Here is a 23,275-nt window from a genome sequence, read left to right as displayed (position 1 = left end):
GGATTTCAATTCTCTTCCAGGGCATTACACTCCTCTTAATTATTTATTTTCCAAATTGCTATTCTGTTTTGTTTCATATTTTTATCCCCTTCATTCTCTGGCTGCTCTCTTCATTATTCCAAACACAAATCTCTTCACTACTCATTTTGATTATGACTATAATTTGCATAACAACTGTCTCCTGTCTTTGAAGAAGAGTTAAGCAAAGGTAAATTATTTTCCATATTATAATATTTAAATTTTCAAACACTGACGTTTGAGTTCACCTAATCATTAGCTTTCAATGTGTCCACTGTTCTTTTTGATTACTTCTAACATTGTTAAGTGGTACAATGAAAAAAGAACTGCCGTATTTATATCAAAGGAATATCAGCTATTGTATGACTTATTCTAAAAGGTACATGACTTTTCACGATCAGTCTCTCATTGATCATAAGCATTTATGTTGAAAGTGATTTATCAATAAACTGTTGGCTAGCCAGCCAGGAAGTCTTTCACATTAACAAACTGATTTCTGAAACAAAAATTGCAAAGTTAACAAAAACAAATTACTAAATCTATTCAATTTTTTACTGCAACATCTTCAATACACTTGATGAAATCCACCAGTGCAGTAACTGACCCAAACCAAAATGGACTTTCATGTAAAAGTTAAAAAAAGTTAATGAAAATCCTTGCTCCAAATTTTGTCCAAAAAGTTAACAGCTTTTAAGAGCAAAAACAGCAAAGTCTTCTCTTAATTTTGCAAAAAGCCAGTTGACGTTTATCAGATTAGTAGAAAATGTAGAAGAGATAGATGCACAAAATTCCAAAGGATTTTGTTTAAAAATGTTAATAATGAGCAGGGAAAAATATATGTTGATGTTTTTAAAAAAAAGTTCACATTACAGAAGAGGAAGTTTTGGAGGTCTTAGAGAATATAATGGTGAATAAATCTCTGGAACCCCTGACCTAATATGTCCCAGAACATTGTGGGAAGTGAGAGAGGATGTTGCAAGATCCCTTACAGAAATACTTGCATAATCTATAACTATGGGTGACGTGCCTGATGATTGGATGGTAGCTAATGTTGTATCTTTGTTTAAGAAAGGTTGTAAGGAGAAACCAGGAAACTATAGACCTGAGTGTCTGACTTCAGTTGTGGGTAAATTGTTGGAGGTGATCTTAAATAATAGAATTTATGGACATTTAGAGAGGCAGAAATTGATTAGAGATAATCAGCATTGTTTTGTGCGAGAAAAATTGTATCTCACAAACTTGATTGAGTTTTTTGAGAAAGTTGTCAAAAAGATTAATGAGGGCAGAGCAGTAGACCTTGTTTACTTGGACTTTAGTAAAGCCTTCAACAAAGTTTTGCATGGTAGACTACTTAGTAAAGTTAGGTCACATGGGATTCAGGGTGACCTTGCCAATTGGACATATAATTGGCTTAACAACAGGAGATAGAGTGGTGGTGCAGAGTTGTTATTTTGGACTGGTGGCCTGACACCAGGATTGGTGGCATAGAAAACCTGCTTCACTGTCTACTAAGATTACAACGGAATCTTGATTAAATCTGAGATTGATAGATTCTTGTTGTCTAGAGGAATTAAGGGCTACGGGGAAAACGCTGGTAAGTGGAGCTGAAATGCGCATCAGCCATGATTGAATGGCGGAGTGGACTCGATGGGCCGAATGGCCTTACTTCCACTCCTATGTCTTATGGTCTTAAATAGGTCAATGGGTGAAAAATGGCAGATGGAGTTCTATGTGGATAAATGCAAGGTATTACATTTTCAATCAACAAATACAATTAATGGTGGGGCCTTAGGTAGTGTTGTAGAACAGAGGGCCCGAAGGGTTTCGTTACATAATCCTTTGAAGAGTGCATCACATACAGACAGTGTGTTAAAAGGGCGTTTGGCTCACTTTCCTTCATTGTTTAGTCCCTTTGAGTATAGAAGTTGGGAAGTCATAAGGCATTGTGAGCTGTCTTCTGGAATACTGCGTCCAGTTTGCTTCATCCAATTATAGGAAGGACACTATTAAACTGGAGAGGGTTCAGAAGAGATTTACAAGGATGTTGCCAGGTAATTTGAGTTATAAAGAAAGCCTAGATAGACTGTGAGTTCTTTTCACTGGAGCATAGGAGATTGAGGGTCAACCTTGTAGAAGTTTATAAAATCATGAGTGTTATAGATAGAGTTAATGGTAGTTGTCTTTTCCCTAGGTTGGAGAATTTCAAGACTAGGGGCACATTTTTAAGGTGAGAGGAGAGACATTTAAAGAAGACATGAGGGGCAAAATTTTTAAAGCATAGTGAGTAGTTCTCATGTGAAATAAACTTCCTGAGGAAGTGATGGATGTGGGTATAATTACAACGTTTAAAAGACTTTTGGATAAATATGTGAATTGGAAAGGTTTGGAGGGATATGAGCAAGGAGCAGGCAGGTGGGACTAGTTTAGCTCAGGATTATGTTCAGCATGGACTGGTTGAACTGAAGGTTCTGTTTCTACGCTGTATAACTCTATAACTCGAGGAGACAAAAGGTGAGTTTAAATATGGGAGATAATTAAAGATTGAACAATGTGTTGAAGAAATTTGGAACATCAACAATCATTGATTTTCTGAACCATGAGGTTATAAGAAACTTGCAGTTTTCATAAATTTGTAACACTATCTTAAAAATAAAATCAGTACTTAATTTGGTCATCTTGATACAAGACTGTGGACTGTTTTGATTTTAAGACTTGCATGCTATTTCGTGTGTTACAAAGTATACTTTCAGTTTTAAGGAGGAAAAATTGGAAGAGATCAGTGGAAGAAATCATGATCAATCTTACCCATTCATAGCAATGCAGGCAGCACACAAATTTCATGCTTCTGTTAGTTTAAACAATAGTGACATGTAGTCGAGCACTGATCATGCCCTTGAAAGGTTCAAGCCTCAACAGATGCCAAACTTGATAAGAGAGTTAAAGCAAGTCTGCACCTTTTCAAAATACACCAATGATTGCCAGCACTGTCCCCTCCCAAGGGTTATGGCATGCAACTGTACTGGTTAGTCACCAATGCTTCCAACTGGGGGAGACCTTGCTCTGTAACAGAAAAGAAAGTGTGTCAATAAGGGTGGAGTGATATGTTAGGTGATTTGCTAGTTATGGTTAAATAGCTGTCATCGTTTGCAAAGGAAAGTGCATTCTAGCTGCAGCAGGTGCTGGAACTGTTTCAAGAAGAATCTCTGCGTCGGAAAGGGAATGGAAATTGTGTAACAGACCTGAGAACCTATCCAAATTTCTCAGATGCAGGACAGAGGTCTTTGTTCAGAACTTCAAAAGCTCATGAGATAGATATTACAAAGGAAATGGGAGTAAATAATTGTCATGGTCAATGTCAGTACTCTAACTCTGAGGACCTGAATGTGGTACCACAAAATGATCAATAACATCATGTGAATGGTCAAGGTCAGTGAATGCATTTTCACAAACCACATCCTCAAAATGAACTACTAGCCCTTTACAACACTCTATTCATGATCATCCTCCATATAGATATCTCTCAACCTGCAAACGATGACAGCTATTTAACCATGACCCGCAAATCACCTAATATATCACTCTACCCTTATTGACACACTTTCTTTTCTGTTACAGAGCAAGGTCTCCCCCAGTTGGAAGCATTGGTGACTAACCAGTACAGTTGCATGCCATAACCCTTGGGAGGGGACAGTGCTGGCAATCATTGGTGTATTTTGTGACAATACAATGGCTTTGAAAGCTGTATTTTGAAGACAGGTTGACACAAAGGTGCTAAGGGGCCTGTTCCAAGCCAATAAACAGCTTGTGAGATCTTCCTTGTATTTAAAAAGTTGGAACAATAAAAGCAGCATTAAGGGGTGGGGTCAAGCTCCCACAGAACCAGGATTTTAATTTAACTTTCAGTAGTTGCTGGGGTCTTGAAGCTAGAGGTGGAAACTGTTATTTTTCTCTATGTTACAGATAAAAGTTTGGGTTCTCTTCCTGCCAATAGAATTGCATATGATACAATCTAGGTTACTGAATTTGCCTTTGTTTATGGGACGTTACTATATTGCTCTTTATTAGTTAAATAATCTATTAATCAACTTGCACATTGGCACCCAAAGAGTCAACTACATTGGTGTGGTCTGGGTTCTCATGTAAATCAGACAAGGGAAGAAAGGACATTAGTGAACCAGATAGGTTCTTACAACAATCAAATGTGATTTCATTTTAAATGAATTCAATTTTTCCCATCTGCCGTGATGGGGGGAGTCAACCTTGTGTACTTGCATTGGGTTACTAGTCAAGCGACATTACCATTAAGCTACTGTCGCTTGTAGTATAACTAGTGAATCTTCAATCATGTGTCAGAACAGACTGTTTAGAATAAGCACAAATTTTAATAAATGAACCTCTATCACTGATCTTCAAACACTTAGCATTTTCTTGGTAATTATAAATTGAATCCAATAATATTGCTTTTAGCTGAAGCTAGGTTTAAACCCTGCAACCCACGCACACTGCATTTGCTTCAAACCAATCAATGCAATCTATTGCATGATTGTTTTCTTTTCCAATGGCATTTGCCATCCATCTACTTTCACTGTCTCTCAGAATTGCACAACTAGCTGTAATTAATTTTTCCCAATTACACCATCCTTACATGGAAATAAATTGCTATTGCTACAATGCCATTGTCAAAAGTCCAAAATACTTACATCCTTAACAGCACTGTGAATGCAGCTACAACATATGGGTTGCAATATTTTAAGAAAGTGATTCACCATCACTTTCTCAAGAGCAGTTAGGGCTGAGAAACAAATGGGGCCTTGCCACTGGTACTCACATATCTAAATGATAAAATAAGTTGATTATAATAAGCCTTTAGGACTACTGCAGAAGTCAATGATGTCATATGCTTGGACACCATTTACATATTTTAAAAATTATGAACTTTCACAAACTAATGCTTTTCTTTAAACACAGCTGATGTTCTATGATATCTCCCTTTGCAGCAGGCTGTACTCTTAAAAATGATGGCATTATAATATCTTGTAATAAATAACAGCTTGACTATCCACAAACCTAAGCATGTGCAAAAGGCAAAAAAGAAGTCAGAAGGACTACTGAATTACTCATCACTCATTTTGTTATGATTAAGCATCATAACCCTTGTGTTCTCTATCAAACAGCAGCTACGTAGTCTACTGGGAGAGATAACACAGATTTTAAAAAGTCAATGGATCAATTCGTGGAATGAGAAATAACTCTGGAAACTCCTCTTTCATCCCAAGAACAATCAAGAATGAGTTCTAGGAGAAAGTAATGACCAGCCAATGACCATATTTAATGACCATATTAAATGCATCAATATCAGTCTTGTCCATGTACATAAACAACAACCATAATTACACAACAACCATAGCTGCAAAGTTGGCCCATTCATTAATGATTCAGCATATAGTATGAATAGTACTAGCTCTGTTATTTCTGCCAATGTTGTGATTAAAAAAACAGAAAAAAGTGAGGTGAAAATTGCACAGCTCGATGTAAATGTTTTGATTGGATTTTATGCGATATTTAACATGTCATAACGTAGAAATGCTTCAACAACAGTAACCTTTACATACATGTAATAGCTTCTATACATAGGGATAAAGAATCTTGAAACAATTTAATGTTAAATTAGAAAAAAAACTGGCCACTAATGTAATACCAAAATCCAGTACCTTTTCAAAAAAAGGAAAATAAAGAATCAAATTTTATATTTTGCTTGCTGCAAATGAAGATTAACTTTTCCCTTTGCGACAATCAACAGTGTATCAACAGGCTTCATGACTGACATTGAAGAAAGCTGCCCACAAAAATCAACCAATGTCTCAGGCGAAGGCTTTTTCATTCCTGACGAGAGTTTAAAATTGTTCCAAATCGTGGGATTTCTAGGTGTCCAGCAATAGTAATGTCAGCAAGCAAGCCTGCAAACAACTAGAATAATGCATTCTCATCAACAGCAAACTACAAAGTTAAAAACAAGAGTACTCTCAACTTTTAATAACAATTTTCTGATTGATTAAAAAATTGATTAGGTTAGGATAGATTAAAGAATTATGCACAACATCTTTTTTAAAAAGTACTAATATTTTTAAATTATAGTGGAGAAACTTTACATCCTGTAAATATAAAGTTTGCATTTTAGAGCATTTTAGAGTAACCATAAGCAAATGCACTGTTAAATTCCAAAATTATAGCTCATTCAACAAGACGCCGTTTTATTTGGACAATGAGACTAACAATGCAAAAGTGAAAATTTTCAGTAATTCATTGATCGCTTAGGAACTGTCCTTTGCAATGACCTCAACAGTGTAACCTTCTGAAGAAGTACAGAATCATTCAAACTAACTATTGCAGTTCTACTTTATAGTACACATGAGTGGACTCCACTCTGTAGTTTGTGTAGTGGTGTAATGATGGCAAATCTGGGCTTAGTCCTTAGCACTTCCATTTTTACATGTCTACTATGTCAGTATTCGCATTAAACCAAGCTTACAACTGATGATAAAAACAATTCAGTGGCAAAAATTGCATACATATTCATTGCTATTCACATGCAAATTTTAAGCTTTGTCTAAGTTTAAGTTTTCATTTCTCTGTGGTATCATCCAACAGAGTCTGGAGTGTGCTCTTATGATCTAACTTTCCATAATAAAAGACACAATAGCTGTTGTCTCAAGTCTTCCATGTTTGATAAATAACAAATTACAGGACATAGGAATTTAGAATGGACAATTCAGCCCTTTGAGTCTGTCTGCCATTTGTTAAGACCACGATTGACCTACTTGTGGCCTCAACATCCCCCCCCCCTTCCCTTTCTACTCTGTCTGCACTTCCCTCTGCCTCAGGAATGCAACCAACATAATCAAAGACCCCTCCCAGCCAGTTATATTCTTATCCACCCTCTACAGTCAGAAGATATAAAATCTTGAAAACACATACAAACAGATTCAAAAATGCTTCTTCCCTGCTGTTATCAGACTTTTGAATGGACCTCTCGATGTTGTGGGTTACAGAAGGACATAGATAAGATGCAGAGCTGGGCTGAGAAGTGGCAACAAGTGTGAGGTAGTTCACTTCAAAAGTTGTAACAGGAATGCAAAGTACTGGGCTAATGGTAAAATTCTTTGCAGTATAGATAAACAGGAGTCTCAGTGTCCAGGTGCATAAATCCCTGAAAGTTGCGATCTAGGTTGATAGAGTTGTGAAGAAGACATATGGTGTGTTGGTGTTTATTGGTAGGGGGGATTGGGTTTCGGAGCCATGAGGTCATGCTTCAGCTGTACAAGACACAGGTAAGGCCGCGCCTGGAGTACCTTTTACAGTTCTGGTCACCGCATTATAGGAAGGATGTGGAAGCTTTGGAAAGGGTTCAGAGGAGATTTACTAAGATGTTGCCTGATATGGAAGGAAGGTCTTACGTGGAAAGACTGAGGGAACTGAGGCTGTTTTCGTTGGAAAGAAGTATGTTGAGAGGTGACTTAATCGAGACATATAAGATAATCAGAGGCTTAGATAAGGTGGACAGTCAGAGCCGTTTTCCTTAGATGGTGAAGGCTAACACGAGGGGTCTTAGGGGAGATTGAGGGGAGATAGATTTAGAACAGATATTAGGATTAGATTCTTTACACAGAGAGTAGTAGGGGCATGGAATGGTAGAAGACTCGCTGACATTAGGGGCTATAAATGGGCATTGGACATACGTATGGATAATAATGGAACTGTATACGTTAGATGGGCATCAGATTAATTTCACAGGTTGGCACAACATCGAGGGCTAAAGGGCCTGTACTGCGCTGTAACTTTCTATGTTCTGTGTTAATGTCGACATCTTTCTCTGCACCTTCTCTTCAGCTACAACACTGTATTCAGCACTGTGTTCTGCTACCCTGATGCACTTTGTATCGTATGATCTACTTGTTAAGCATGCAAAACAACTTTCCATCGTATCTCGAAACAGTTGACAATAATAAATCAAACTCAAACTCTCTTTTCTGTTGCTGAAAAAGGAAAGATTTTCTCCAAGACTTTTCTCCTGCACACACCGGGACAATTTGTAAGAATAGCAATTTAAAAATGGAAAATCAAAGTTGAAGGAGGTGGAAAAATGCAGGATATAGAAGAAGCCTGAGTTGGAACAAAAAGGAAATATTGGAATGTTGCAAGACTACAGGAGGTAACAAAGATAGGAAGGGAAAATGTGATGAGGGATTTGAAGACTTTTTTTTGAAAAGGCATGCTGGCAATGTTCTGCATTTTTTTCCCCCACAGGCTTTCAGTGATTATTTTAAATTGAAACAAACTTGATTAATAATTCCCAAGCAGAAAACACTAAGTGATCATGACACCTTTGATAAATACAATGGGTGAATGGTTTGTTTCTCTACTATGCTTTGGCCCACTCATCTCAGGCAAGAAATGCCAAAAATGATCTGGGAGTGACAATATCCGCTGTTGATGGAAATTCTTTTTATAGCTTATGTAAATAGGAAACAAAATATGGAAGCTGAATTTTTCCATTTGCAAATTAAAACCAATTATAGATAATTTCACAGTCCATTCTCTGAAATAAATCTCCAGTTAGTGCCCTTTCCAGTTCTTTACTCTCAGCTTCCTAAAATTTGTTATCATATTTTTATCCACTTCCCTTTGAAAGACACAAATGTTCTGCTTCCAATGTTGTCTGTAGCAAGGAATTTCACATTCTAACAATGGAGTTTAAATAAAATCTTGTAACCACTCTTTTTAATCTTTGGTAACAATTCAAATTCATACCTTTACTTGTTATCAACTCACCAAGTAATAAAAATAGCTTTACTCTCCTTACCCTCTGAAAGACCTCAATCATTCTGAAACTCTCTACCAGACCACATCCCCAATCTCTTCTAATACTTGTAAAATTCTGAAACCAGGGACTTAAATATAAAGAAAAGAAATTATGAAAAAATGAGTGGCAAGCTGACTATGGTGGATTGGGAAAATACTCTACAAAGTTTGACATTAGACAGGCAATGGCTAGTATTCAAAGAATAGTCTATAACAGATATACATTCCTCTAAGACATAAACACCTAAAGGGAATGGTACATCAACCATGGTTGACAAAAAGATTGTATTCAAAGGGACTAGCTTGCAAAGAAACCGCGAAAACTGGCAAGTACAAAAACTGAGAGCAATTCAGAACCAAGCAAAGGGCATCAAAGAAACTGATTTACAAAGGAAGACAGAATGAATACAACTATTAAGGGAAATAATATGGATTGTTACAGCATCCATAGGTATGTGAAAAGTAAAATATTAGCAAAGACAAATGGCATATTACAGGCGGGCAAAGGAGAATTTATGGTGGAACAGGAGAACGGTGGTGAAACTAAAAAATTCAATGTGCATCTGTCTTCAGGATAGAAGATACAGAAAACCTCCCAGAAATAGTAGGTGACCGAATGTCTTGCGAAGCTGAGAAACTAATCGAAATGAGTGTTAGCAAAGAGGTAGCAGTTCAAAAATGGACCACTGGACCAGATATGCTACAGTCAAGAATATTGAAGGAGTGGCATCAGACACAATGGATGCATTGGTGGTTGCCTTTTAAAATTTGATAGATTCAGTGTATTAGAAAGTAACAAACATAACTTTACCACTCAAGACATGAACAGAAATGGAGAATTACAATTCTGTTACTTTGACATCAGTTGAAGGGAATACACAGAACCTACTGGAAAGAATCAGGTACTGCATATTTAGAAAACAATAGTAAAATTGGGCTTAGTGAACATGTATTTCTAAAGGGAAATCATTTTGACAAAATTGTTGGAATTGTTTGAGAATATTACTTGTAGAATTCAAAAGGGAGAACCAATGGATATGATGTATTTGGATTTCAAAAGGTTTTTGAAAATGTTGGATCATAAGATGTGTTGTTGAACAAAGAGACCTTGGAGTGCAGGTTCATAGCTCCTTGAAAGTGGAGTCGCAGGAAGATAGGCTAGTGAAGAAGGTGTTTGGTATGCTTTCCTTTATTGGTCAGAGTATTGAATACAAGAGTTGAGAGGTCATGTTGCAGCTGTACAGGACATTGGTTAGGCCACTGTTGGAATACTGCATGCAATTCTGGTCTCCTTCCTATCGGAAAGATGTTGTGAAACTTGAAAGGGTTCAGAAAAGATTTACAAGGACATTGCCAGGATTGGAGAATTTGAGCTAATGGGAGAGGCTGAACAGGCTGGGGCTGTTTTCCCTGGAGCGTCAGAGGCTGAGGGGTGACCTTATAGAGGTTTACAAAATTATGAGGAGCATGGATAGGGTAAATAGGCAAAGTATTTTCCTTGGGGTCGGGAGTCCAGAACTAGAGGGCATAGGTTCAGGGTGAGAGGGGAAAGATATAAAAGAGACCTACAGGGCAACATTTTCACACAGAGGGTGGTATGTGTATAGACTGAGCTGCCAGAGGATGTGGTGGAGGCTGCTACAATTGCAACATTTAAGAGGCATTTGGATGGGTATATGAATAGGAAGGGTTTGGAGGGAAATGGGCTGGGTGCTGGCAGGTGGGACTAGATTGGATTGGGATATCTGGTCGGCATGGACGGGTTGGGCTGAAGGGTCTGCTTCCATGCTGTACATCTCTATGACTCTAAAAGTGGGGCATTCAACCCATCAAGGCCGCTCTGCCATTCAAGTAGATGACAGCTGATCTGATAATCCTTAATTCCACTTTCCTGACTGCTCCCCAAACCCTTGATTCCTTTATTGAATAAAAATATGACTATCTCAACCTTGAAAATACTTAACAACCCAGCCTCAACAGCACTCAACAGCAATTCCAAATTCTCTAACCTTTGAGAGAAGAAATTCCTCCTCGTCTTTGACTGAAATATGCAATGCTGAGATTATGACCTCTGGTCCTAGACTCTCTGACAGGGAGAAACATCCTTTCCACATCTATCTTTCAAGTACCCTTAGAATCTTGTATGTTTAAATAAGTTCACCTTTCATTCTTCTAAACTCCAATGAATACAGGCCCAAATTTCTCAATATCTCCGCAGGAAAACAGTCCCTCCATACCCAGGATCAACCTAGCGAACCTTTCCTTAACTGCCCCCAATACAAATATGTATGTCCTTACATATGGGGATCAAAACTGTTCACAGCTGTGGTCTGTCAGGTACATCGTAAAACTTTAGCAAGACCTCTCTATTTGCATACTCAATTTCATTAGTCTTAAAGACCCAAAGAAATAGGAACAGGAATAGACTGCTCACTCCTTTGAATTTGCTCCGCTATTAATGGATAATCCAATACCCTTTGTATCTACTTTCATGTCCTTTCCCTGTAAACCTTGACTCCCCTACTGATCAAGAATCCATGTATATTTCAACTTTAAATATACTCAAGGACTCTGCCTCCACATCAATCTGTGGCAAAGATTGTCTTGTAAGAACAGATTGAAGGGAATGGGTCAAAGAAAGAGTTATAAAGAAAGAAGGGTAACCTCACTGAACCTTACAAAATTCCTACAGGGCATAACAGAATCATAGAATCCCTACAGTGCAGAAAGAGGCCATTCGGCACAACCAGTCTGCACCAACCTTCTGAAGAGCATCCCACCTCCATAACACCACATTTACCATAGCTAATCCACTTAGCCTGCACATCATTGAACATTACGGGACAACTTAGCTGGACAATCCTCTTAACCTGCACACCACTGGACTGTGTAAGGAAACGGGAGCACCCAGTGGAAAACTACACAAACATGGGAAACTCCAGACACAAAGACAGTCACTCAAGGCAATCAAACCCAGGTCACTGTGTTAATTATTGTGCTACCGTGCCACCAGCTGAATGGCAGAGAAAGTTCCATGGGCTGAATGGCCTACTCCTATTCTTATTTTCCTAGCTCCAGTTTTTCTAGTCTCTCCTCATACTAAACCTTCTTATCCTCAGACTCATCTTAGCGATTTTCTTTACACTCTCCCCATTTTTGTGAAATCCTGTCTGAAGGACTGTGTCAGAAGTGGATACTACATTCTCACTATGGCCTGACCAGGAACCTGTTTAAGTGTATATTATCTTTGCTAATGTTACTCAATAGCCCAACTGATGAAACCAGATTCATCAATTTTAAAAGATGCATATCCCAAAGTTTTGCTGCTTTTAGTTTTCCCATTCAGTATATATTCTCCCCTTGCTCTTCCACTTAAGATGCATCACTCCAGTTCCTCCACATTAAAGTGACACCAATCTGTATTTTGATCTATCAAGTTCTTTCAAAAGTTTTTTTTTCAAAATTACTCTGTCAGTTTGCAGTTTACCAAGCAACCTGTTTTACAAATTCTGATAATCTCCCAATGTGTGAACATAATACTTGCTCAGGTAGACATTTGATAGTTTAGAACCTTAATATTGCTGAAAAAAGACATCAACACTTTCATAAACGCTTTTTGTTTTCCCCTTAACAGGGCAATTCATAAGACCACCAATTAAGAGGAATATCAACATTTATATTTGTGAGAAGAGACTAACAATTGGTTGGCAAGTGAACTCTGAATGGTAAAGGTGCTGAAATGGAGAATGCAGCAATAACAGCATTGCCTTTCAGCTTTTGCTACAAGCAAAGTACTAATTGTACCCAAATAGCCCATGCTTGCTAAACAGCATTCAACTTCAGATGTGACTGTAATTGGGCAACATTTGCTGCATAATCCTATATGTGCGAAGAATTACACTGACAACTAATTTAGGATTGTTAGTTGGGTTAACAGTGTGGTGCACTTGCACGGTCTTGAAGCTATACATATTAGTAGAGCAAAGAACACGCACATACACGGTGTCTGCTTCAACTTAACAAAATAGGTAATAGCAACTTGCTGGCTCATTTCTCAAGTTGATGCCTTGAGAAATCAAAGTCAACCTGCCTGGTTTAAAATCTAAACATAGTCTGAAGTAGAAACAAGGAGGGAAATATTTAACTTAAGAACAATCTTCAATAAATGTCGAGAAATAAATAATATGCTTCTTAGATTATGAAAAAGCATTTGATACTGTTTAACAAAAAATGTCAACAGACATGTTACTGACATGAGGCATAGAAACTAACAATATATTTATTCAAAGTCTATATTTGGCCAAAATAGCAAGCAGTGGATGAGAAATTGAACAAGCAGACAAATCTCAAGTGAAGAGAAAAGTACGAGGCTAAGTACTGTCACAAAACCATTCAGTCTACATACATAAGTATTCAGAGAGCGAGATGTACTTCCAGATGTAAATACTGGAGACAAGAACATAACAAACTTGCAGGATACTGACAACACAGGACGACTTTAAGAATCAGAAGAGGTCAATAAAAATACTATTGATCAGGTAAAACCTATAGGTTTAGAGCATGTATTGAGTAGAGTCACCTAAAAGACAAAATCAAAAGTGATCAGAAGACATACATTAGAAATTACTGAAAGTGAAGACTGAAATGGACTGTGTCAAACTGGAAGTAGAAGATAGATTTGCTTGTTTCAAACACATGATAACAGAAGGTAATGGATGTGACACAAAAATTAGAAGGATAGAGATAGCCAGGAAAAATGTTGTGAAGATGAAGCATAATTTTTTAAAAATTGCTAGTTGATCAGTGCTGAAGAGCTACAGGTCTTTTCTAGAAAGCAACGCGGAAGCAGCAGAAAGAGTGGTTGGCCTAGGGGTAATTGGATGATGGTTGACGCAGATTTAGTTGTATACAAGCGGCAGTGGATGGGTGTAGATGGGCAAGAAATACAAAGTGTTGTTTAATAGCAGCAGATCTCATGGCAGGAAAAGCTACAAGCAGCAGTGAAAATGAATTAATTAAAATTGCAAAATAAATTTAGAAACAGATGCATTACCACAACTTATAAGTAAACTTTTATGACTTTGTTGGGAAAAAAAATATTGGTTAAAATACATGCTTAATTCTGCAGAGTACCTTAAATGGACTAACTTTGAAGATAAAGAACAGAACAATTGAGGAAAATATCATTTCAGATATTTTAATAAAACATTTATCCAATGTTTCATTCAACACAAGCTCAAAGTATTTCATTATTCATTGCAGTGACTGATAACTTACACTGACAACTGCTACGGACTCAGCACTAATGAAAATGCCACAAGAATGTCTTCAAAGCCACTGGCATTCCTAAGTAATAGAAGGAATCTCAGAAGGTAATCCCCAAAATACCTACTAGAAATCCTCAAATCCCAGGTTATATCACTACAATTTGATTTATTTTGTCCTTGTTTAAAAAAAACCCTAATTAACTTAAATAGAGTTGTATTAAAGGGCAAACAACTTGAAATTTTAAAAGGAAAGTGGGCAGGATTAAACAATGCAATCCTAAAATTTGAGAAAATCTTGGAATTTCATGGAAGAAACATAATTTCACAAATGCAGTCACTGTAAACTCAACATTTTGTCTGGGAAATTTAAAGAGTTGCTTCAGAAAAATACAATAAGAAAAATGAAACATACATATATCATTTTAACTATTTTCTATGCCAACACAAATCTTTTTTAAAACAGCGTGACTGGCTTTCTTCCCACAATATACTCTGGGAGAACTTAGTGATTTCAAGGCTGAAAGGAAACCTTACTGTCCTAAGTGCTATAGGATAACCTTACATAGACACACACAGTCTCCTCCCCCATAGTACATACAATGAGTCTCTCCCTTAGTGCCACACACATACTGTAATCATCTCCACATCACCCGCATGCACTGTAGTTAATGCCTCTCTGCCTCTGCCACCCACACACAGTAATGTCACATTTTGGTGACAACTGGCAAACCTGAACATAGTTTATTGATTGTTACATCTGATGTAAGTAATTTGCTCTCCATATAATGTTATGTCCATAGTCTACTTAGAAAACACTTATGTTTCAAGTTTTTTACACAACCAATGGAATGCAACCATCCTTAACATTTCATAAATCCTTGCATTCCTCCATTCATGTGATTGTTAACAAGTTGAGGGGTCTGCAACAATCACCAAATACATCACGTGAGAAAAAGAGTACAGATGCATATATATGGCATCGGTGCACTCCAACACCTTCATTGCTTTCCCCTATCACTGCAGCACAGGGAGTTTACCATCAGTAACAGTGACAGAAACTGCCAATGCTGCAGGATGGCCGTGCGTAGGCATCCTGCACACCTCTCCAACATACCATGCTTCGGGGGACAATTCTGTTCTGCTGTGAAGACCCTGTGCTCTATACTCTACCATGTGCTTCACGAGCAGTATGACAGTGAATGGTTCGCCATTTGTTGCTTTCAGGCTCAGTGTTAATGTGCCACTGAGACCTCCAACATCAGGCTCTTGTTTCCAAGTATCCACCATTAATCCCATAGACTTCACACTTCAGCAGGTCATCATCCAAACCATATACATGCACTTGCAACTGCCTACCTGCCTCCATGCCCCAACCCCGAGCATCCCTAACTTTTATGAACAGAGGCGACTAGAAACCCATGGGCCACCACCCTGGTCAACAACATGAACCTGCGAGCATCTTCAACTGGCTAAAATCCTCACTGCTGCAGACACTTCCCCAGTTGTGATAGTCTTCTTTCCCAGACTGGCCCCTATGGAGACAAAAGACTGACTTGCAGCACAAGGCACGGTCACTCTGTGCAACACCACACCGACTAAACAGTTGATCGCAGCTGATACCAGTTATGGGACGCTGCCCTTGGTTAACCATGCTGGACCCCGCTATTGAACTATGGACTTTGATATTCTCCTAAGATCTTCAGATTTATCTGACTGCTTGTCATAGATGGCAAGTGTTTGACATGAACGCTGAGGCCATGTGGTGCAGTGCTAGTCTGATTTGGCAAACTGATGTACAAGTAGATGTACACAGCCTTGACTGAGGGATGCTGCTGAACACAACCATCTGCCTCACTGCTTGACTGTGCCAAACTTTACTCAAATAGCTTGGGCAGATTCTCTCTAGGGAGCAGCAAGAAATTCCCAATCAGTGTTGTTCATTGCTTGTTAAACAACTTCTTAACAGCCCAACTCTCCAAACCCAGATATGAGAAGGGAATGCCACGCTTGCCGACAGCATGACAGTAGGCAACACATTGAGAAAGTGAGGGAACAGTTCTGGAAGACAGGCTGTCCTATGCCTTCTCATGTGTTCCTTCCCCTATGCAAAACCCATACCCAATGGAGCCATACACTGCTGGTTGCCAGTGTGTGCTCCTAGTCAGGTCTGTCCTTGCAGAGGACAGTGCCAGTACATTGAAGGGTGCTAGTATGGTGAAGCCTTCCTGAAAGTGGAGTGTTAACATTAATAGTAAAGGGTGGTGGTGGATTGTGTCTTGCTCTCTAGTTTGCCCGTGACCAAAAAAGATCTCCTGCAGTAAGCAATGAGATGCTTACCATTGAGTTTTCCCAGCAGCTAGTTTGTGTGGCACGTATGATAAGATCACAACCCTTGGAGGATTGGACTGTCAACAAGTAATAAAGAGCACCAATTGGAAATTTGTTGCTACCTAGACAGATTCACCCTATGCCATTTCAGCAAAGCAGGAAAGTTGCAAAAAGATAATCTCAAGGTAAACATGAGACTGAGTTTGTGGATGCAAAATATTGTAACAGACACAGTTGGAAAGTACTAACCATGGAGGTAACATCTCACTGGAAGGCCTAACCATTTCAAGTGGAAATTCTTGAGAGAAGTCTGAATTTACACCATTATCTCCAGAAAAAGAGATTTCAGTCTGCATAACTGATCCAGAAGATAACACTAGTGTCCGCAACTCGTGGAGAAGATGATTTCAGCTGCAACCCAGGATTTAGGCAATTATGCGATGCAAACAGATATTTTAATAGAAGGGCATATTATAAGTTATATCTTATAAACTTTTATTGTGAATTTTTGCATCTATTGTTAGATTAAGGTTTCTTTGCAATAAACTGGTTCTTTATTTGTTTATTTAGGGAACCTAGCTCCTTTATTTCTCATACTAAGTTATATACAGTTTAGCATATAATTGTTTACATCATCTTTCTTTGAAATTCAAACTTTGTTGTGGCTTGTGGAGGATGGAGACGAGGGAAGGAATGAGACCATCCTTCTCACTTAGGTTGTAACAAATTTCAAAAATAATTCTGCGTCTGGGATATGGAGAAAACTGCAGAAATTAAAAACAAAATACACCAGTACAGGTTTTCCACAATTGAAGGAAAAGCACCTATAGAAAGTCAAGGTGACATTCCAAGGAAGAGGTCACATCATTTTCAATTCAAACATAATTGACTAGCTTTGATGTAAGTGGTGCTGTTCATAATCATCACAGGTTCTTTAAATTTTGTGCAATTAGAAAACTAATAGCTGCTGGAATATATGTTATATGTTATAATTATATTACATAAAGAAAATCATACCATGTTTGCAGTAGCTTTTCTCTTCCATTTTCAATTCATTTAAAACATAGTCAATATGTTAAGCCCCCAAGCAGTCAAGTGTAAATTATAAATAAGCAGACCTCTAGTAAATAAGTTATAGGATGAAGACAAGTTTGCTTTCTATTATCACTGTTAATCTGCTGCAGTAAATATAAAAACGGAGATCTAGTTCATGATGATCTCAGGAGCATCAGACTTTATTTCAAACACAGATATTGCTGTAGTCAACAGGCTCTATCAAATACCATCTGGGACTGAATTAAGACTATTTCCAAACGCCACAACTTATGGCAGATCTGACAGTAACTCGAAGAAATTCCTTTTCCAACAATTTACTTGCAAACTTCAAAGCACTTTTATGAATCTAACAAATTGAATTATTCGATGGTCTGATATTTGGTTTGGAGATGGGGATCAATATATAAATAGTGGAATTCACACTACATTTTTAAGAGGTTTTCAGATTTAAATCTTAAAGCAATGAGCAGCTTCTTTATATAAAAACATATGTTAATGTCTATAGACAGGTGCCAATAACTTGAATATCAATCAAATTATTAAAGCAACAAACTTACCTAGCCATTCCCAGACTTGAAAAGCTAGCAGGAACTATCAACACATCAACTCTGGAGAAAGGGTGAGTGCCCAGCACACAATGAGCTGCAGAAAGGCACTGAGCCACGAGTGGGAGTAGAACTTCTTGGCTCCTTAATTTCAGGTATTCAGGTGCAAAGACACGGTAAGGAATGCAGTTCTGGGCTTGAGCAATAAAATTTTGAAAACGGCATGGATAAGCTGGATGACCACAGAATAGCAGGGAAACACTAGTTATAAAAAAAACAAAAAGAACGCATTAAAAAAAAGCAAAAATGGGATGAATAATATCACTGCTGTATAACAGTTTAAAATGTTTTAAACGTGAAGCAATTTGATATTCGATTTTGTCAAAATTACTATTGCAAAAAAGTGTGCAGAATAGATCTTGCCACTATCTCCAAATTATATGCAATCAATTAAACAAATTGCAGCATTTTCAAGTCTATAATTTTGTAATTTGATTCAAAACTGCATGTGGTTGGTTGATATGAACCCATAAATTAAGCAATGTTATTCCACAAATATAGGTATGATGGGTTCTAATTTGGTACTTGGAGAAGTTGTTCAAATTTATCTTTCAAACATTAATTTGTAAAAATAGTCTTTTATACCACTTACTCACAGGTAAGCAATAACCAAATTAAAGCCTGAAATTTTTCAATGTTTGTGAGAGTATCACAAGACCAAGTTCACTAAATAACCCCCTTTCTTTAGTGCAAATGCTACATACTGAGTGAAAATGGCCAAGTTAGATTCCCATTAGGGTTACTCAAAATTCCTACAATACCTACTGTTTAGCTATATCAATCTAATGATGATACAGTAAATAAAAGTTTATTCACTCAAAGTAAAGAAATAAAATTCCACCGCAATGTCTGCAAGAACAACAATTTTGCCTTTAACATGGGAAAACAAGCCACAGCTTTTCATAGAGAAGCAAATAAACACAAGGTTATATTTGCAGCATTTAAGAAAAGCTACTGTAGGCCTCGTCATATGATGTGTGATGTTGTTTAAAGATGGAAATATAGAAAGGAAAGTAGAAGGTTATAGGAATGATTTCAGAGATGTGTGCAAGACAGCTAATGATAGAATGAAATGGTGTGTGGGGAAAAGGGGGGGGGGAGCAAAAAAGAGAGAGAAATCTGTCAAGGGGTAAGGGAAGGCACAGATTAGAGTTGTTGGATTGAATGGATTTAATTTCTGGAAGCAATCAATCAATCAAGAATAGTGAGACAAAGTCTTTGTGCAATTTGTAGACAACAATGAGGATTTTTAAATCAACATATTCGGTAAGCAGAAGTCAATATCGGTCAGTAATTATTGATGTAATAGAGGTTACTTGGAAATAATGCGGAGTAAGTGGTGGGACAGGTCTTTTGAAACTTGCAAAAGGTGAAGTTTGACTGACAATGAGCTATTTGAGAAATAAAACGAGGACAGGACAAAACAGTGGAAAAGGGATTTTGTTGCAGTTGGGGTTAAGGTAGCAGCAGTGTGTTGTAGAAGTAGAAATAAATTTGTGGTGTTTGATAGCCAGCTCTGATCAAGCATGGCATCAAAGGTCTTGAACAAGCCATGGGAATGAAACTGGAAACAGTGCATGGGTACTCACCTCATAAAGAGGCCTAAATGCAATGCCCTTGGCTTAACAATAACTGTGGAATGTTTAATTTGATCTTGAACAGGCATTCTTGTGTCAGAGAGTCAACTGTGGAAGCAAAGGGTGGAGAGCCCATATGCAAAACCATGCCTATGGATGACTGCGCTGAAGATCAATATATAAATGAACAGAAGGAAAGGACCATGTATGAAACCTTTGGAATGCATACATACAAAAGGAAATGTGAGGTTGGAATTCTGCAGTAGCATTCTTTCTGATTCCCCCATCCTGTCAGCCAATAAGATACAAGACAACAGTTTTGTTTTATTCATTCAAGGAACGTCAGCACCCCTAGCTAGGGTAGCACTTATTGCCTTGCTCCAATGCCCTGGAGGTGGTGGTAATGAATTGCTTTCATAAACCACTGCAGCACTTGTGGTTTAGATACAACCACAGGTGGAATTTAATCCAGACAAATGCAAAATGATACATTTCTTGAATGCAGGAGGTACATATATAGTAAATAGGAGAACCTTTAGAAGCTTTAACATACAGAAGGATCTAGGTTTACAAGTCCTCAGATCCCTAAAAGTGGCAACACAAGCAGATAAGATGGTCAAATAACAAATGGCTTGCTTGCCTTCATCAGTCAGGGCAAAGAGTATAAAAACTGGCAGGTCATATTGCAGCTGCATACAACTTCAGTTAGGCCACATCTCGAATATTGCATCCAGTTTTGGTCACCATACTACCAAAAGGATGTGGAGGTTTTGGAGAGGATACAGAAAAGGTTTACTAGGATGTTGCCTGGTTTGGTGGGGGGGGGGGGGGGGGGGGGGGGGTAATAGCTTGGAGGAGTAATTGGACAAGCTTGTTTTATTTTCGCTTGAACATCAGAGGCTGAGGGGTGACCTAATAGTTTATGAGAGACATGGATAGAATGGACAGTAGGAGTCTTTTTTCCAAGGGTAGAAACGTCAATTACTAGGGGAGCTAGGTTTAAGATAAAAGGAGAAAGTTTAAAGGAGATGTGAGAGGCAAGTTTTTTTTTTAAACAAAGAGTGGTTAGTGCCTGGACTGCACAGCCAGAGGAACTGGTAGAAACAGATAAATAGCAATAATCAAGAGGCATTTTGAGAGATATCTGAATAGACAGAGAACACAGGAATACAGACTGCATAGAGGTAAAAGGTTTTTAGTATAGAAAGGTGCTACATGTCAGCCCAGGTTTTGTGGGCAGAAGGGTTAATTCCTATGCTGCACTATTCTTTGTTTCAGAATTCTGATTGAGAAAGTAAGGAACTGGTGATATGTTACCAAATTAGGTTGGCAGATGACTTGGAGGGGATTTTGCAGCTGGGATACTCCCATCCCTCTGCTATCCCCGCTCTTATTTTTAATTTACCCGTAGGACATGAGCATTGCTGACTCACTTGCATTCATTGGCTGACACTAGTTGCCCTTGAGGTGATGGGCGTTGAAGTCCTTTTCCAAACTGCTTCAGTCCACGTGCTGTCGGCTGACCCACAATACCCCAGGGAGAGAATTCCAGATTTTGACAGAGGAACAATTAAGTAATGGCGATGTTTTTCCAAGTCAGGATGGCAAGTGGCTTGAAGGAGAAATTACAGTTGATGGTGTTTCCGTGTATCTGCTGCCCTTGTCCTGCTAGATGGAAGTGGCTGCACGTTTGGAAGGCGCTGTTTTAGGATCTTTGAATTTCTGTAATGCATCTTGTAGATAGTACAAAATGCTGGTACACAGCATCAGTGGTTGAAAGAGTGCTTGTGGATGTGGTGCCAATCAAGCAGGCTGCTTTATCCAGAATTGTGTCAAGCTTCTTCAGTGTTGATGGAGCTGCACTCAACCAGGCAAATGGGGAGTATTCCATCACACTCCTGACTTGTGCGTTGTAGACCGTGGACAGGCTTTGGGGAGTCAAGCAATGACTTACTTGCCATAGTATTCCTAACTTCTAACCTACTCCTGTAGCTACTGTGTTTATGTGGGAAGTCCAGTTAAATCCCCGGGCAATGATAACCCTCAAAGATGTTGACAGTGGGAATTGAGTGATGGTAACACTATTTAATGTCAAGGGGCAGTGATTAGTTTATCTCATATTGCCTGGCATTTGTGTCATGCAAATGTTACTTGCCACTTGTCAGCCCAAGGCTAGATATTGTTCAGATCTGCATTTGAACTTGGACTGCTTCAGTATGTGAGGTGTCACGAGCAGCTGAGGATGATTGAATCAAGGGCATTACCTAAGAAACTCCTGCAGAGCTGTCCTGGAGCTGAGCTGACTAACCTCCAACAACCACAACCACCTTCCTATGTGCAAGGTATGACTGCAACCAGCAGAGAATATGCCCTCTGATACCCATTAATTCCAGTTTTGCGGGTCTTCCTTTATACCACATCTGTCAAATGCAGCCTTGATGTCAAGGGCTGTCACATTCACCTCACCTCTAGATGATAGATGTCATGGATTGGAAGGTGCCAAGGAAGAAGATTTTGTGAGTTACTGCATTGCATGCTGTCAATGGTGAACCTGCTGACAGCACACATTGGTGCTGAAGACAATGAATGTGGAAGGTGGTAAATGGAGTTCCAAGCAAGCAGATGCTTTGTCCTGGATGGTGTGAAGCTTCTTGAGAAATGTTGGACTAAACTCATCCAGGAAAGTGAAGAGTATTCCATCATTCTCCTGATTAATGCTTTGTGGACTGCAGACATGAGCTGAAAATGTGTTGCTAGAAAAGCGCAGCAGGTCAGGCAGCATCAAAGGAGCAGGAGAATCGACGTTTCGAGCATAATCCCTTCTTCAGGAATCAGACTGCAGATAGTCAGGAGGTGAGTTACTTGCTACAGGATTCCTAGATTCTAACTTACTCTTGTAGCAACAATACTAACATAGTTGGTCCAGTTCAGCTACTAAACAACTATCTCAAGGATCTTGGCTGTGGAGGTTTCAGCAATGTAATGCTATTAAACACAAAGAAGCAATGGCTAGATTCTCTCAGTTTGGAGCTGGAATTTGTATGGCAGAAATGTTACTTGCCACGCATCAGCCCCAAGCATGAAACTTGGCCAGTTCTTGCTACAGAAAGATCCGTACTGCTTCAGTATGAGGAATAGCAAATGGCGCTGAATTGCACAAATATCAACAAACCTCTCCAACTCTTACCTCAAGATGGACAGGAGGTAATTTGATGAAACAGCAGAAGTCGGTGTGTCTAGGACACTACATAGGGAAAACCTACAATGATAACCTGAAATGACTGACCTCCAGAAAACACAATCCTTAATGCTAAATCTGATTCCAGACAGTAGTGGGTTTTCCCCAAACCCCACTGACTCCAGTTTTGCTAGGACTATGTCATACTGTGTCAGATATCAAGAACAGTCAATCACACCTCATCTCTGATGTTAAGCTCTTTGTTCAGGTTTGGATGAAGGCTAAACATGAACAAAAAGTCAGAAGCTAAGTAATACTGAAGGAACGAACAGTGAATGTCATTGAGCAGGTTATTCCTTTGCAAGTTCTGCTTGATGACCTCTACCA

At 38.6% G+C, this 23,275-nt stretch overlaps 1 protein-coding gene across 6 annotated transcripts in view; it reads right to left on the bottom strand.

Moving 5' to 3' along the window:
• The window catches only part of aopep (aminopeptidase O (putative)), a 433,713-nt gene that overhangs the window by 336,700 nt on the left and 73,738 nt on the right, over positions 1-23,275 (bottom strand). For all 6 annotated transcript variants that reach the window (XR_011962667.1, XM_072585937.1, XM_072585948.1 and 3 more), the window contains one exon: positions 18,086-18,334. Coding sequence is in view for 5 of the 6 variants with exons in the window: in XM_072585937.1 (XP_072442038.1) it covers positions 18,086-18,334 (249 nt within the window). In the remaining variant the exon portion in view is untranslated. The remainder of the gene's footprint in view (positions 1-18,085; positions 18,335-23,275) is intronic.

The sequence above is a fragment of the Chiloscyllium punctatum genome, chromosome 2 (genome assembly GCF_047496795.1).
Source record: "Chiloscyllium punctatum isolate Juve2018m chromosome 2, sChiPun1.3, whole genome shotgun sequence".
NCBI classification, from domain to species: Eukaryota; Metazoa; Chordata; class Chondrichthyes; order Orectolobiformes; family Hemiscylliidae; genus Chiloscyllium; species Chiloscyllium punctatum.
Note: the sequence above shows the minus strand (reverse complement) of the source record. Positions and strands in the feature narration are given on the sequence as shown.